Here is a 14,318-nt window from a genome sequence, read left to right on the forward strand (position 1 = left end):
CGTTTTGTAGCCTTCAACCCAACAAGGAAGTGCCCGCCGCCCCATAAATGGAAGTGCACTTTGAACAGCTTACTGTTGATTGGCTGGAGAATGTTGCGTAGCGCTCGTGATTGGTGGCAGGGACTGTTTGTCAAACGCGTACAGCTTGAGTACGGCGAGCGAGAGGAAAACGTCGGCAAACGCTATGGTGAAATAAAATGGAAGTGGAAGTGTAGTAACTGACAGATTGACTTTTATTCAAAAAGTGAAGAAAACTACAAACGATGCACTTTTACAAATAGTTCGCCGTGCTCAGAGCCACGGCCTTCAGTCAGCAGCAGACACAAACACACAGCGTGTACAAAGAAGCTAACGATGAAGCGCTGGAAGCATCGGCAGACCAGACCTTACAGCGTGTCCCTGTGAATGCACACCTCAATCCCCGGAATTTGATATTTAGCGGTCCTAGGATCAAATTTGAATATGAATAAAATCTGTGATAGTTCATTGTCACACAACAGCTGCCTGTCGATAATCGATGACCTCTCCCGGCAGGACAAATCTTCCAGGTTATTTTTCTGAACACACTGCGCAACTAAATAGTCTGCCATCAGTTTGTTCAGACGCCTCAGAAAACTTCCAATTGGAATTTTATTGGAATACACATTTTCAAAAATATTGATATAGGAGAGCAGGCTCTCAGTTCACGAGTGGGCTGTACTGCATCCAACACCACAGTGTGGGTCAGAGCAAGTGCCAGAATAACAAGCATAAAAACAGACACACAAGCACATTATACAAACATGAGAGTTCAGTCGTAATAAACACAAATAACAACGATCTAAACCAAATACCTGAATCATCAAATGATTTGTATTTCTAATCTTACACATTTAAAATGAACATCAATTCCTGAGTCACACTATCTAAGATGAGCCATTTTTAATCACTTCAAGGTTAAAAGCTCACTACGTGGATTTTTACTGTGAATCCTAAAGGCCTCTCGATGGGCCTGCTGTGGACACGGGGCAGGATGCAGTCTACAGCACAGGTGTGTCAGGTACCAGCACCTGCTGTAATCACTCTAATATTAATGGACACCCTCTGCTGTTTATTCCTTACACAGCAACACAACAGCTAATCTTCCTAATAAAAGCTTTTCATGGCTGCATTATTCAAAAGTTGTTTACAAATCAGGTGCACTTTCCTGAATATGGATATGATAAGTGGACAAATCAGTGAATGAAAATGAAATGGAGCATGCTAGCAGTCACACTCAGTAATTCACAGGCTTGGCCCTGATTGTTGGTGACCTTTCATGCTGCACATTTTCAAATTCCAAGTTTGGTTCTGAAAAATCGCTCCACAGCAGATCAACTGCAGCAGGGTTAGGGTAAGACGTATCACACACATTTGCACTGAGCACAGCTAAGTAATGATGAGCTGATGCTAACACATTAAACATGCATGTAGCCCTATGATGTGGACATTCTTGGTGGGATTATTAACGTGTCGGTCGCTGCACTGAAAGGTCTCCAGCTTTTCTTTTCTGTTTTGTGCACACAGTCATATTCAGTTTGTTATTGGACAGGTTAGGGACACAGACTGGAGCGAGGCCATGAAGAAGAAAGCTATCGTCATGTTTTTCTGATTGAACTGATCATAAATGTGGCGCTTTGTTCCTGATATGTAATGAAATTAGAGCAAACTGAGTGTCCTGCGGCCTCCCGTGGCCTCAGATGGTGGGAGACTTTCTTCATTAGGGTCTCTATTTGATGAAGCTGTAGACAAATGAACCCAGGACGACAGCCAAAATCACGCAGCAGCAGAAGATCATCATTTGTTTCTGGAGAGACAAGTTGGTTCGGGGGGGAGGGGTCAGAGACAGAAGGTGGCGTTAAACAAGATGACTCCCGGTCAGGCCGAGCAAGACTAAAGCACACCCTACATCTACAGCCCAGGCCCCCAGGGTCTGAACAGGCCCCTAAAGTGCCCAAAACACAACAGTCTCAAAGTGACCGGAGCACACAAGCCAGTGAGGTTTAACCCGTTTGCTTCACAAAAAGACATTTTTCCCCAGAAGGATCTGAACGTGGCTGCACCACGCTGTAGCACGCTGTAACACGCTGCACCACGCTGTAGCACGCTGTAACACGCTGTAGCACGCTGTGACATGCTGTAGCAGGAACATGGCTCAGATGGTAAGCTACTCAGAGACGCACTGCAGCAGGAACAGCAGCAGGTGTTTCTTACTCACGGGTACAGTCAGCGTGTGCAACTTCAGCATCTAACCTTCACTAGTGGTTTGTCTGCTCGAGGATAGGCCGATGCCATCGTTACAGGAAACACTGACCCAGAGCACTAACGCATTGCCACAGTCCCTCTCTCCTCTCTGCACTCACCCTGCGGGCCTCCTGCTGGTATTTGGCAGCCTTCTTGGTGTCGGCCACGGCTCTCTCGACAAAGCCCACCGACTGGTCCATGTTGCTTTCGATTCTGTCAATCATCCCACCCTAGCAGGGCACACAACACGAGAGACAACACAAAGTTAATGAAAGTAAGATTTGTGCCTGTCTGCTGTTTACACAGGAAGTGGGAGCGTACCCCACTGTGTCAGAAACACATGACTTTTCTTATCGGCTGCACACTGAAGCTTCAGTCATGAAAGGACTTAGTCACAGTTAAACAAGCTCTGTGCAAGATGGGCTTTTTGGGGAAACAGGGCGAGTTACTGTTGAAAAGCTTTAAAAGAATAACTTGTGCTGTGCACGACTCTATGTACAGTAGAACTAAACAGGGCTACTATTCAGTTTCACAAACCATGCAAGTCAGCAGAAAGTGGAAGAAGGAGAAGCAAGCCTTCATGTTTTATAACACGGCTAAAATGGAAGAAGTGCAGCTCAGAGGGTGAGAATAGTTTGTTAATCGAGAACTGTGAATGCTCGAGAATACTTTGGGCTGCAGGATCTCACAAACCTGGTTCTCAACCAGCATGGCAATATCAACAAACATGTCGTGGAGTTCTTTAATGCTGCTCTCCAGCCTCATGATGTCTTTGTGACGAGCCTCGATCTCATTCAGGGCCTGCTGGTTGATCTTAGAGTCCATGATCTGTGGGGGAGGGAGTGTGAGGTGACCAGAGACACACAACTTAAAAGAATACACCACAAACAAGTGGATGTTCACAAACAGAGGGTCTGCTAGTGCCAAACTACAGGTTAAAACAAATCACATCTGCCTGTAAGTCCAGCTAACATCTCCCAGTTTGCTGTAACGACACTAAATAGTAAGAAACGTGCCTACATAACAAACACACACCGAGACAAGCAGAGAATCACTGCATTTGAAAAGCCGAGAATTTAATGGAATGACTGCACTGCCTATCAAATACATAACAATTTGTTTTCTGTTGATTAGCTGACTTAATTATTTCTCCTTATAATTAAAAATAGTTGTGAAATGAAAGTTGTGCTGACCCGTGTGCTAGAACAGTCTACAGCTCCAAATCACAACAACGGTCACCTCAAGGTGCTTTAAAGTAGATCCCTACAGACAGAAAACTGCCACAGTCATGTGACCCCTATGAGCAGCACTTGGCGACAGTGGGAAGGAAAAACTCCCTTTTAACAGGAAGAAACCTCCAGCAGAACCAGGCTCAGGGGGTGAGGGGACATTTCCCTGACAAGTTTTCATGTAACACACAGAGAGAATTCACATGGAGATGTCATTAAATGACAGTGGAGCGGAGATCACAGTGACACCATCAAACACAAACCAGCAGGACAATAGTTCCTGGTTTATAACAGCCTCTGCGCTCCACAACCCACTAAGAGTTCGTGCCTCTGGCCAAAGACGCTGGTTTGCTGCAGGTGTTTGTGTGCGCATGCATGCACATGCAGGCTTACCCCTGCTGTGAAGACTGCAGAGTTTCCTCCCTCCAGCATCTCATCCAACTCTTCATCAGTCGTTGTTTTTCCAGCTGAACAGATCACAGAGACAAGAACTTGTTCATGCACCAGCCAGTAGAAACATGACTGTACACACAACAGCATGTGATTACACTGACAATACTACGAGGTGCCTGTTGTATTAATACTTTGATTGATGTAAAAGGTGGTTGTTAACCTTTAGGGCTGATGTGACACAGTAAAACCATAAAAACACCACGTTGGCTATTTTTATGGTAAATGGTAAATGGCCTGTATTTATACAGCGCTTTACTAGTCCCTAAGGACCCCAAAGCGCTTTACATATCCAGTCATCCACCCATTCACACACACGGCTCTTTCTGTCAGATATTTGTCATTTTATTTAAAAACTAAAACATGTATCTGAGCACAGTACACAACAATAAGTTGGCACATAAATATGTTTAAAGCGTAGCAGCTGTCAGTGCTTAAAGAAAGTCGAATTCTCTTTAGTCTGACGGCCTGAACCTGATAAAACCTACGATAGAGGACAGGAGACGGCAGCGTTAGCACTGTGACTAGGGTCCAGGGGAACGACTGTGAGGTTTTAAGGAGCATTTAGATCATTTATGCTGTGAATCTCTTCACATATTGTAAAAAAAAAGGGAAATATAAAGGATCCCGAAGCTGTGGTTTCCTCCACATCAAGCTTAAACGTAACCATATCATCAGCAGCTGGCACTCACTGATCTCCAGCTGGCGGGCGATCCGTCCCTTGCTCTTGTCTCTGAAGTCCACCTGAGCCTCGTTGTACTTTGTCATCACCTCTACAAACTTTTTGGCCAGAATGGCGTGCTGGGGGAGACAAGAACACAGACACTCCAATGACAGGCTCTCACACACACGGTGGGCGAGCTTCACAGTCGAGCCTGAGGACAGAGGACTGCACCGACACTGAATGTAAAAGGATGTGTGTGTGTGTGTGTGTGTGTGTGTGTGTGTGTGTGTGTGTGTGTGTGTGTGTGTGTGTGTGTGTGTGTGTGTGTGTGTGTGTGGAGCCTGCTACACTCGGTGGATCTGAACGTGACGTGTGGATGTTTAAGGCATCACAAGAGAAACAGCAGCGTGCTGCGCTCTGTCTGTGTGGTCGGGTCGGGTGAATCAGAGCTACTGTACGACTGCCTGACCTGTGACTTGCGTATCCTGAGGTCGGCCGAGGCCCTCTCGTCGGCGTTTGACTCCAGCTGGCGCTCGATACCTGACGCACACACGGACAATGTTCACCACTGCTTTTACTCACACATGTAAACAACACATTAGGCGTGCCACAGAGACACATTCTGATCACACGTATGTTTGTACAAACGGGAACCAGACAGTGTGCCGGAGAAGGAAACCAAACCAATACCGACTCTTCAGTTTGTTTCTTGCATTGTTGGCCGACTTTTTAATCTCATTGGTGAGAGCCTCGACATCATCCTGTGTTTCTGCAAGAGGTGGAAATGGAGCGTCACGCACACACACTGAGAATCACAGGCAGCACATTTGAACACGTTATCTGCATTACTCTGGTCGGAGGTCGGGGCAGACAGGATGGTGGAGTAGAGTTTTTTGATTTCTGTAACACTCTCGTCAATCTTGTCAATACTGCTGCGGATGTCTTCAATCTGACAGACGCACACACACGGAGGCATCAAAGAGTAGAAATGCATTTTGTGTTATGATGCATGTAAAGTGGAGCAGACAGACACACTGCATACCTGAGCAAAGAAATCATCCATGAAAGCCTCACTCTCCACAGGAACCTCAATATCATCACCACCTGCATCGCTCTTCTGTTACACACACACACACACACACACACACACTATTAACTGACGTTTTCTGTCTCTGTGATAAGACAAGAACATTTGTACTGAGCCTGAAACGACTTCCTGTGTGTGAGTCACATGACACCAGCTGCACTTTGAATCGGTGCCTGACACGTCTAAAATAAACGATGATTAATTGTCGTTTGTGTGATTAGCAGCTCCTCACATTAAAGAAAGATTGATGAGGACTTACTGATTTCACTATAAATTCAGTCAGAATATAAAAGAATGAGAAGAAAGCAGTTCCTGTATCTTTTGGAAACATGACTTTGAGTTTCACGTCTGCGGCTAACATCTCTGACATTCAGTTGAGCTCCACAGTGGGGCAGTCGCCTCGCACCATGACATCTATAGTACAGACTAGTCAGGCCCCGTGCGAACAACGCAGGCGCCATCGACGAGAAGGCAAACAGCGGCACAGTCCTGCTTACCTCCTTCAGCTGAGCCAGGCGGTCTTTCATCTTCAGAAGTCTTGGTTGAATTAAAGAAACACAAAGAAAGAAACAGCTAGTGTGTAGCTGGAGTGTGGCAGGTGTGCTCTCTGAGGTCCACAGAGCTGCTGCCTCTACACCTGCCCACAGAAACGTTTGCTTCAATGAATCCGCAGAACTAAGAAGAGAACAGACTTCTGAGGGTGAAATAACTCATGCGTGCAAACCAATGAATGCCTTGCTCGTGTGGATGGTTGTGTCTGAGACAAGTTGTGATCAACCTAACCTGAGGTCCCACTAAGCCTCTATCCCCTAAGAGCGGATTAGGACGACAGTGTTGACCACGATAAACCTCTTCCTGGTCCCTCCTCCCACACGGCAGCCTGTGGATTTTCTCTTTGGAAAGGAGAGCAGAAGTTGGCCTTTGTCTTAGGATGTGTTACTACTGTGTCTTATTATTTGTATAGATAAGAAAGCACCATGAATAAGGATGACGTCTGCGGCGGGGGGGCTGAGTGATAAGAGCAGGCAGCAGTCTCCTGTGACCTGCTGTCCCTCGGATGCACGAACGAGCCAGTCCCAGCAGCAGAGCTGTCCCAGCCCTGACCCACCTCACAGCACCGTGAAGCACGTGTTCAGCGGTGGAGGAAGGGGCACGCTCCCCACCCAGCACTCCATCATAGGCCAGGCTGCCCAGCCTGCTCCACCAGGTCCCTGCTTCGTCACTGCCAGGACAACCCCACCCTCATGGAGGATGACTGTCCCCGACTCTGAAGCAGGGACTGCTTGGACCCAAAATGCTCATTTAAGCCATTTGTTCCACGTCTGTAACAAATGAGTTTATTCCCATGTCACAGATGGCAGTACGACTCTTTCACCACACCGATCCTGCAGCGCATTTATCGTTATTTGGTGCTTTGATTACAACATTTCCACGTTTGTGTTGAAGCTACAAAACAACCATAACTAGAGCTGTTTACTTATTATTTACCCATCACAAGAACAATAGAACATTTGTGACGTGGAGGAAAAACTCTCAGTACGTGAATGTTGTCTGTGAAACAGTCAAGAGGTGCAGGTCCCATCTGTTCCTGTGCAAATGATTCAAAGGAGCCTACGCTGATTAAAAAATGAACACAAATGACAGGCTGGGACTGCAGCAGATCAGACATCCTGAAAGTGTCCACGCTACCTGCACCTTTTCCTCCACAGCTGGATTTGAGCCTGGGAGACTCAGGAGCAGACCTTACATTTACATCAGTCCAGCACCATTCATCATCTTCATCTGTTTCTTTGTTAACGCTGCAGGTAGCTCAGACGATGCAGGCTCAACATCCCCATTTTTAAATATAGTTAAAGTACAAGTAGACATGCACCAGTCCAACCAGAACCAAGGCCCTACTTCCAGCACGACTCTGACTGTGTGACGCGACGTCATGCTCAAACTTGTTTTTTTACTTGGTGAAAAGAAAAAGGAGCGCATGTTTTTGAAAAGTTATTTATTAGTGGAATGACTGAAAACAGGCCTGAGATTAGGAGTCCATCACCTGATCGATGTGTCAGCTTGTCCTGCACCTCCTCCTGATTCACTGCAGCTGAAGTGCAACTACATTCAGTGAGAAGAAAACGCCTCTGTGATCTGACAGGACCACACGTAGAGGAGCCAGAGCCAGTCGATGCAGCTGCTGGTGTAACGAGCGCCTCCACCAGCTGCTGCTCGCAGGGCAAATCTAACAGAAGTTGGGGTGAGGCATTGGGCTCTGGGAGAGCACTGTGTTTAGGGAGAGGCACGGTGGAAGAGGAGAAAGTGTTTTTCATTAAACTTCATCCAAATATGTGGGCGTATCTGGGAGGGAGCTGCATCCAATCAACTCGTCTACGAGCTCGATCTGCTCCCGCTCAGCAGTCTGTTGGGAATGTGCCGTGCTTTCTGTGAATTTGAAGAACGATCCTAAATGCAGAGATCCTCGGGCGACTGTCGTTTGACTTGGCTGTCAGAAGATTCTCTCCGTCACTCTTCTGTCCTCGTCCACCTCTCCATCTCCCTCAGCCGTCTCTCCAGGATCTTCACCTGCTTCTCGAGGCGAGCAGTTTGATTAGCCGCACTGGAACTTCCCCGAGTCCCGACGTTCAGCAGGACGCAGACACACAGCAGGACAGCCAGTCGGATGGCCATTGCCTCCGTGCCCACGTTGTAGTCGCTCAGGATGAGCACAAAACAGGTTAAAGCGACTCCGACTTTCAGAAACCACAGGGCGCACATCAGAGTGGAGGCAACCAATCGGAAGGCAAGAGAAATCAGCCAGTAGCAGATGAGAGCTGCGAGGACCCACTGAATGACGAAGATCAGGCCCTCTGGGGTCACTTTGTTGGTAGGAAGGCTAACTGTGGAAAAAAGCACCAGAAATTACATTTCATACAAAGCTGCTCATTTCCACTGACACTCTTACTGCGACGCTACAGATGGGAGCTATCACCGGGTTCTCATTGGCTCTGCTGCGAGAGGCTCCACCATCTCTGACTGCATACCAAAGACATTACATCATGCAGATGAACTACACGCTGTCTGGTCAAATGTTTGTGCACGCTGAAAGTGTTTCCTCTCCTTGTTGGAGTTATTACTCTACAAAGTTACGTGTTACACTAATTTCACATTACTCCTTTCCTGAAACTCACGGTCTCATTTAACAACATAAACCCAGCTGCTGGTTTGCAGGACGCACACGTGTGATCTGTGTCGGAGTATTCAGGTCTGAGCACAGAGCAAACATGTTAGCATGCTGTCTGTGCAGCTGATGCTGTCAGCAGCAGAATGCAGCTGCTTGTGTCCAGTTTACTTTACCATCACGCTCTTGTCCTTGTGCAGTAATAATAAAAGTAACATCCATGCTCACGCTGCAGACTGAGCCATTATTTTCCTCCTCCTGCACACCAACTGAAATCAGCTGATTGGAGAACCAATAACCAGGATCAATAGGCAGGCAGAATAACAGTGCCAGCGAGTTAAACTACTGGCATGAACCAGCTCTTGTACGGAGTCGCTTATATTGAGATTCTCGCCTCTATGTGAAGCGCAGCAAGCTTCAGTTCGATTCTAATAAAGTCATTCAGCTGATCCATCCAACAGATACAGGTCCAAGGCTCCATGGATCTCTGATTAAAAGGTTTATGCTCAGCAGGTTAAGCACCTACCAAACATTTTTATCCAAAAGGGGAGTCAAGGCTGGAAAAACAACTTTGCCCACAGTCTCTGGCTTTGATGGCACCACAAGGTGGCAGCACCCACTTCTGCTATATTTGAACTGGTCTTGAGTGCAGCCCAGAAACAAACGATGCTCACCTTGGATCCCAGAGGCCTGCAGTAACTGGGAGACGTAGTGCAGCAGGACATTGAGAGCACCGGCCACGCTGCCTGCAACCACAGCTAGGACCTGAGAGAAAGGCTGCAGAGGCAGGTTTGTTTCAGACAACAGTGAGGGTAAGAACACAGAGAAACGGCCAAAGTTCACTGATGTGACTGTCAGCGAGAGCGAACAGTCCCCTCTCTTACCCTAAACTGCTTATGTCGAATTATTATGGTTTCTAATCAGGGCTAGTGTGGTGATAAAACCTGATCGTGTACACACAAGTTCAAAACTGGATGCCGAGAATCCGCTCCACGGAGACCGGACTACTTCCGCTTCTTACCTTCTGCACCAGCCTGCCCAGGTAGGTCGTGCCCTGCTCGGCCAAGTCAGCCAGGGTGTCCCGGACTTGCTGCATGGTCTCTGGTAGAGTCTCAAACTCCGTCTCCCCCTAAACTGAGAGCACAAAGCCCGCCAAAAACGCTTCCGTGAGCAGCTTCCGTGAGCACTGCTTCTTAATCACACTGTCTACTCCGAAGAACTACAAAGGAAACTACATCCAGCTACAAGTACACAACTTTACCGCGGTCAAGTTTTTCCAGCAGGATGTGGAAAAAGTCCGTATGAATAAAGGACGTCTGCCCCCTGCTGGGACGAGTGTGCAGCTGCATGCAACATGAAACAGTCTTATGTACCCGACAGTACAACACAGTACTCTACAGTACAACACTACTCTATTACACATCACAGTACTCTACAACAGTACGCTACGGTACGCTGCACTGCACTGCACACGGACTGAGCTGTGGTTGTTTGTTGCCGTTGTTTATCTGTGCAGGTGAGAAGTCTGTTCTCTCTCATGTTGGTAATGTTAGGGTGCAGTTAGAGAATATTTAAATTCAATGCTCAAACAGGATGGTGCAGCAGACCTCACAGGAACACTGGTAAAAACCTCTGGCAGCTGACACAGTCTAATAAAACAGTTTAAAGAAACAGGAACGAGGAAAGGGAAGTATGTGCCACTGTTGGTTCTTGTGTTTCGTTCTCATGCTCTCCTTTTCTCTCTTCTCTTTCTGCTCAGCCACAAACTGGTTGTGGCCCCAATAGGCCAGTTTAGACCTTTTTGGAGGGGTGCCCAGACACCCCTAGATTTCATCACAGCAGTAATTATCTGCAATTATAATAGCAAATAATTCGATGTGATTCTCTAGTTCAAACAATTAGTGTGTGATTGTCAGTGCAAAGAAGGAGTAAGGAGGATGGAGAGAGAGACAACAGAGAGTCTGTTTAAGAGCAGGAAGAACCAGGTGAGTTGTCCACTGACCTGGTTCTTCCAGGTGAGTTGTTTGGTGTTTTTCGAAAAACGATTTTTCTCAAAATAACCTGACATGCATCTCATGGGTGCATTTCAGTAGCTTATGATACGAATGGTAGCATTTAAGAGATGGCAGCATTAATGTTACTTGTTTGAAAAGGTAACAAGCTTTAACACGTAACACACGTTTTGCCATATGGCAGTAAAAATAACACAGAAACGTATTCAGTGATATTTGTAAGTAAGTAAGTAAAATTTTATTTATATAGCACATTTCTAGATAAAAGATCACAAAGTGCTGCACAAGGTATAAAACAAAAACAGTCAAAAGTTAACAAAATGCAATTTTAAAAAGATGTTTTTAGCTGTTTTTTAAAAGTAATCACTGAGTCTGCAGATCTTAAGTTCTGAGGAAGAGAGTCCACAGTCTGGCGGCCACAGTGGCAAAAGCTCTGTCACCCTTGGTTTTCAGTCTTGTATACTGAATAACAAGTAGGCCCTGATCACAAGACCTCAGGGACCTGCTAGGGGCATAGGGCTGTAAAAGTTCAGTGGTGTAGGCTGGTGCTTGTTCTTGAAGAGCCTTAAAGGTCAGAACCAGAATCTTAAGATGGACTCTGAATTCAACGGGGAGCCAGTGCAGCTGTATAAGCAACGGTGTTACATGAGAGTATTTAGATGTTTTGTCAGAAGCCTTGCTGCAGCATTTTGGACAATCTGCAGACGCTCCAGGGAGTTTTTGTTTAGACATGTAAACAGTGAATTACAGTAGTTCAATCGTGATGAAATGAATGCATGAATAACAATCTCCAGTTCAGTATGAGACACTGTAGGGCTCAATTTAGTAATGCTTCTTAAATGATAGAAGCAGGACCGAACCAGAGATTTGACGTGGACATCCAGGGTAGGAGCAGAATCAAAGGTTACCCCGAGGTTCCTGATAGACGGTTTCACAAATGTTGAAAGAGGACCAAGAGCATTCATTATGTCAGGTACATGTCTGTCTGGAGCACATACAAGAACTTCAGTCCTTTCTTCATTAGGTTGGAGGAAGTTGTCGGCCATCCAACCTTTGATGGTTTCTAAGCACACATTTAGAATCTGCAACTTAGAAACATCTTCAGGTTTAAAAGACACGTACAGCTGGATGTCGTCTGCTGCTGCAGGACATCCAAAATCCTTCAGTGGGAACACACTGGTTCTAATACAGCACTTATCTATTGTACCGGAGCACTTTGATCACTTCATGCAACATCACTCACTCACTCATACGAGTGTGGCCGGATGGCTAAACTCCAGCTTCCGCGGCTGGCTAGGGCGATCCTCAGCTGCATATTGTGCTGGTATTGCAAAACTGGTACTGCCTCTCCTGGTTGCTCCCAGTTTGTGGAGAGTCATTGTGGTTTTATCTTATTTTATATTAATAAATGAAACTGTTAATGTTTGAGCCGGCCTCAGTGTGCATCCCTGAACCTGTGCAAACGTTGTTGGGTATTTTATTCCCAAACGATTTTATTTCCTGGGGTGAAATTCCCCTAGGTGGTGTCATTGTATTACACTTTTTTAATAGCCCCGCCGACCACTTGGTCACACAAGCACTTGTGTTGTATGAATGAAAGTGCTTTCCATGTGACCTTCACACTGCAGTGAACACATCTGAGAACAACGTGGATTCAGTGTCTTGCCCAGAAATACTTTGGCTTGCAGAGTGGAGCAGCCAGGGATTACACCACCTCTACAGCCGGTGTGGATGGTTGTGGACTGCTCCGCTTGACTACACAGCCAGCTGGATTAGTAGAGTCTTGGTCTGTCAACCTTCTGAAGTGCTCGGCCTCCCAGAGACTGCTGACTGTTATACTGAGTACTTTTTGTAATGCTGAGCATCAGATTAGTTTTTTCCTTTGCTGTGGAGGTATGATCAATGTATGATACGTCTTTAAGACTTCAGCATACATACTGGCACCCAAAGTAAACTACAAATTAAGCTCACGGACAGTCAGGCCTCCTTTCTTTAGCTTTGACAAATATTGATGGGTCTGTCTAGCACAAACCCCTCGCTGGAACGCGACAACTCTACTAAAGCAAGACGCAAGCCACCAAAGTTCTGTGTTACTCGTGCACGAGGGAGAGAACTGACGAGCGTTCTGTCGCTCACCCCATCGCTCACGTCTGCTCCCTCGTAGCACTGCTCTTTATTGAGGTTACATGAATATGCATAGCTTCATTAACATATCGTGTGTGGTCAAGATGTGACCCTGTGAACAACTCCCCTAAATCTGCTGGCCTGGACGTCCAGCAGTTCAGCTAAACAAAAGGTGCTTATACCAAAGCAGACATGGATGAGTTTACCATAAAACAAGGTACGAACTCTCTCATGACCCTAGGATGTGTACGTATATCAGAGGGAGGCACACCGGCTTTGCAGACTGCTAAGGATCAGACATCATATCAATATGCAATGATTATACACCTCTGAAATATATGGTTATATATTTCTAAGCATAAATGACAATCCACAATATAAACCTAACAAATAGGAAGTCATTTTTCTATCTTGTAATAAATCTGTAGAGTTTGGTTCTAGTCTTTCACTGACTACTACTGTTACGAACCCAGTAAAGAAAGGAAAACTATCCAAACAACTCCAGGCAATAAAAACCAAACAAAAATATAAATACAGCAAATTTTATTCCAACATGCTCTAAAATGCTTCAGCGTTTTGTCCTGAAGATGGCAGCAGGAGGCCTGTAAGTGCCCTCATAATGTTTTAAATGTCTTTTTTGTCATCTTATAAACTTTAATTCTCACCGTAGAAAGAGCTGGTTATTCTTTATTTACGAAGAAGGCCTGCAGGTTGGTCATTTTTAATGGAACAGGAAATGCCAGCACTGCAGATTTGCAGTGTATACAGCAAGATAAAATGGTTAACAACAGAGTAGCTGTCCTTCACAAACCACCGTGTAAGTTTGAAAACATCTCTGTGTTGGCCCTGCGTCAGTCTAACCCAGGCGACACTCTGGAGCCTCCAAAGCCTCTTCAACCAAGCTGTACCAACAAACCTGACCAAACTAACAAATACTGAAACAATGATACTGTAAAGTGTCTCCACAGAGATGCTAAGGTGAATAAGAAAAGTGAGAAAAAAGCTCCAAGTGAAACTGAGAGAACTCAAAAGGACTGTGACAGAAACTCACAACAGGAATCACAATGTGGCCCATTCCCCTGTGTAGCACTGCTGAACTGGAAGTTTGGGTCCTCCCACTATTCAAATTCCACTTTAATCTCTGGGCAAGTTGTTAAATTTACTTTAGTATAGAACACTTTCTGGTCTTTTTGACCACTCAGAGCACTTTACATACATACCTGTGAGCTATAAAATTAGTCTCAAGTGAGGACGCTAACACCTGATGACAGAGGTGCTTCATTTGTTGCACAGTCCAGTGTTGACAGTGTGCTTTTGTCTCACGCAG

At 45.8% G+C, this 14,318-nt stretch overlaps 2 protein-coding genes across 2 annotated transcripts; both read right to left on the minus strand.

Annotated features, from left to right (window-relative positions):
* Window positions 1-215: 215 nt before the first annotated feature.
* On the minus strand, window positions 216-7,555 carry stx3a (syntaxin 3a). The gene is made up of 10 exons (XM_076884510.1): window positions 6,190-7,555; window positions 5,648-5,722; window positions 5,455-5,554; window positions 5,300-5,374; window positions 5,075-5,145; window positions 4,634-4,742; window positions 3,885-3,958; window positions 2,956-3,090; window positions 2,382-2,492; window positions 216-1,825 (listed from the first exon to the last, which is right to left on the minus strand). The coding sequence occupies exons 1-10, from the start codon at window positions 6,217-6,219 to the stop codon at window positions 1,748-1,750; spliced, it is 858 nt and encodes a 285-aa protein (XP_076740625.1). The 5' UTR covers window positions 6,220-7,555; the 3' UTR covers window positions 216-1,747.
* Window positions 7,556-7,671: 116 nt separating this feature from the next.
* Window positions 7,672-10,172, minus strand: tmem109 (transmembrane protein 109). The gene is made up of 3 exons (XM_004572364.4): window positions 9,877-10,172; window positions 9,530-9,632; window positions 7,672-8,574 (listed from the first exon to the last, which is right to left on the minus strand). Exons 1-3 carry the CDS (start codon window positions 9,949-9,951, stop codon window positions 8,201-8,203), a joined length of 552 nt encoding a protein of 183 aa, XP_004572421.3. The 5' UTR covers window positions 9,952-10,172; the 3' UTR covers window positions 7,672-8,200.
* Window positions 10,173-14,318: the final 4,146 nt, after the last annotated feature.

Source organism: Maylandia zebra, linkage group LG6 (assembly GCF_041146795.1).
Source record: "Maylandia zebra isolate NMK-2024a linkage group LG6, Mzebra_GT3a, whole genome shotgun sequence".
Taxonomy (NCBI): Eukaryota; Metazoa; Chordata; class Actinopteri; order Cichliformes; family Cichlidae; genus Maylandia; species Maylandia zebra.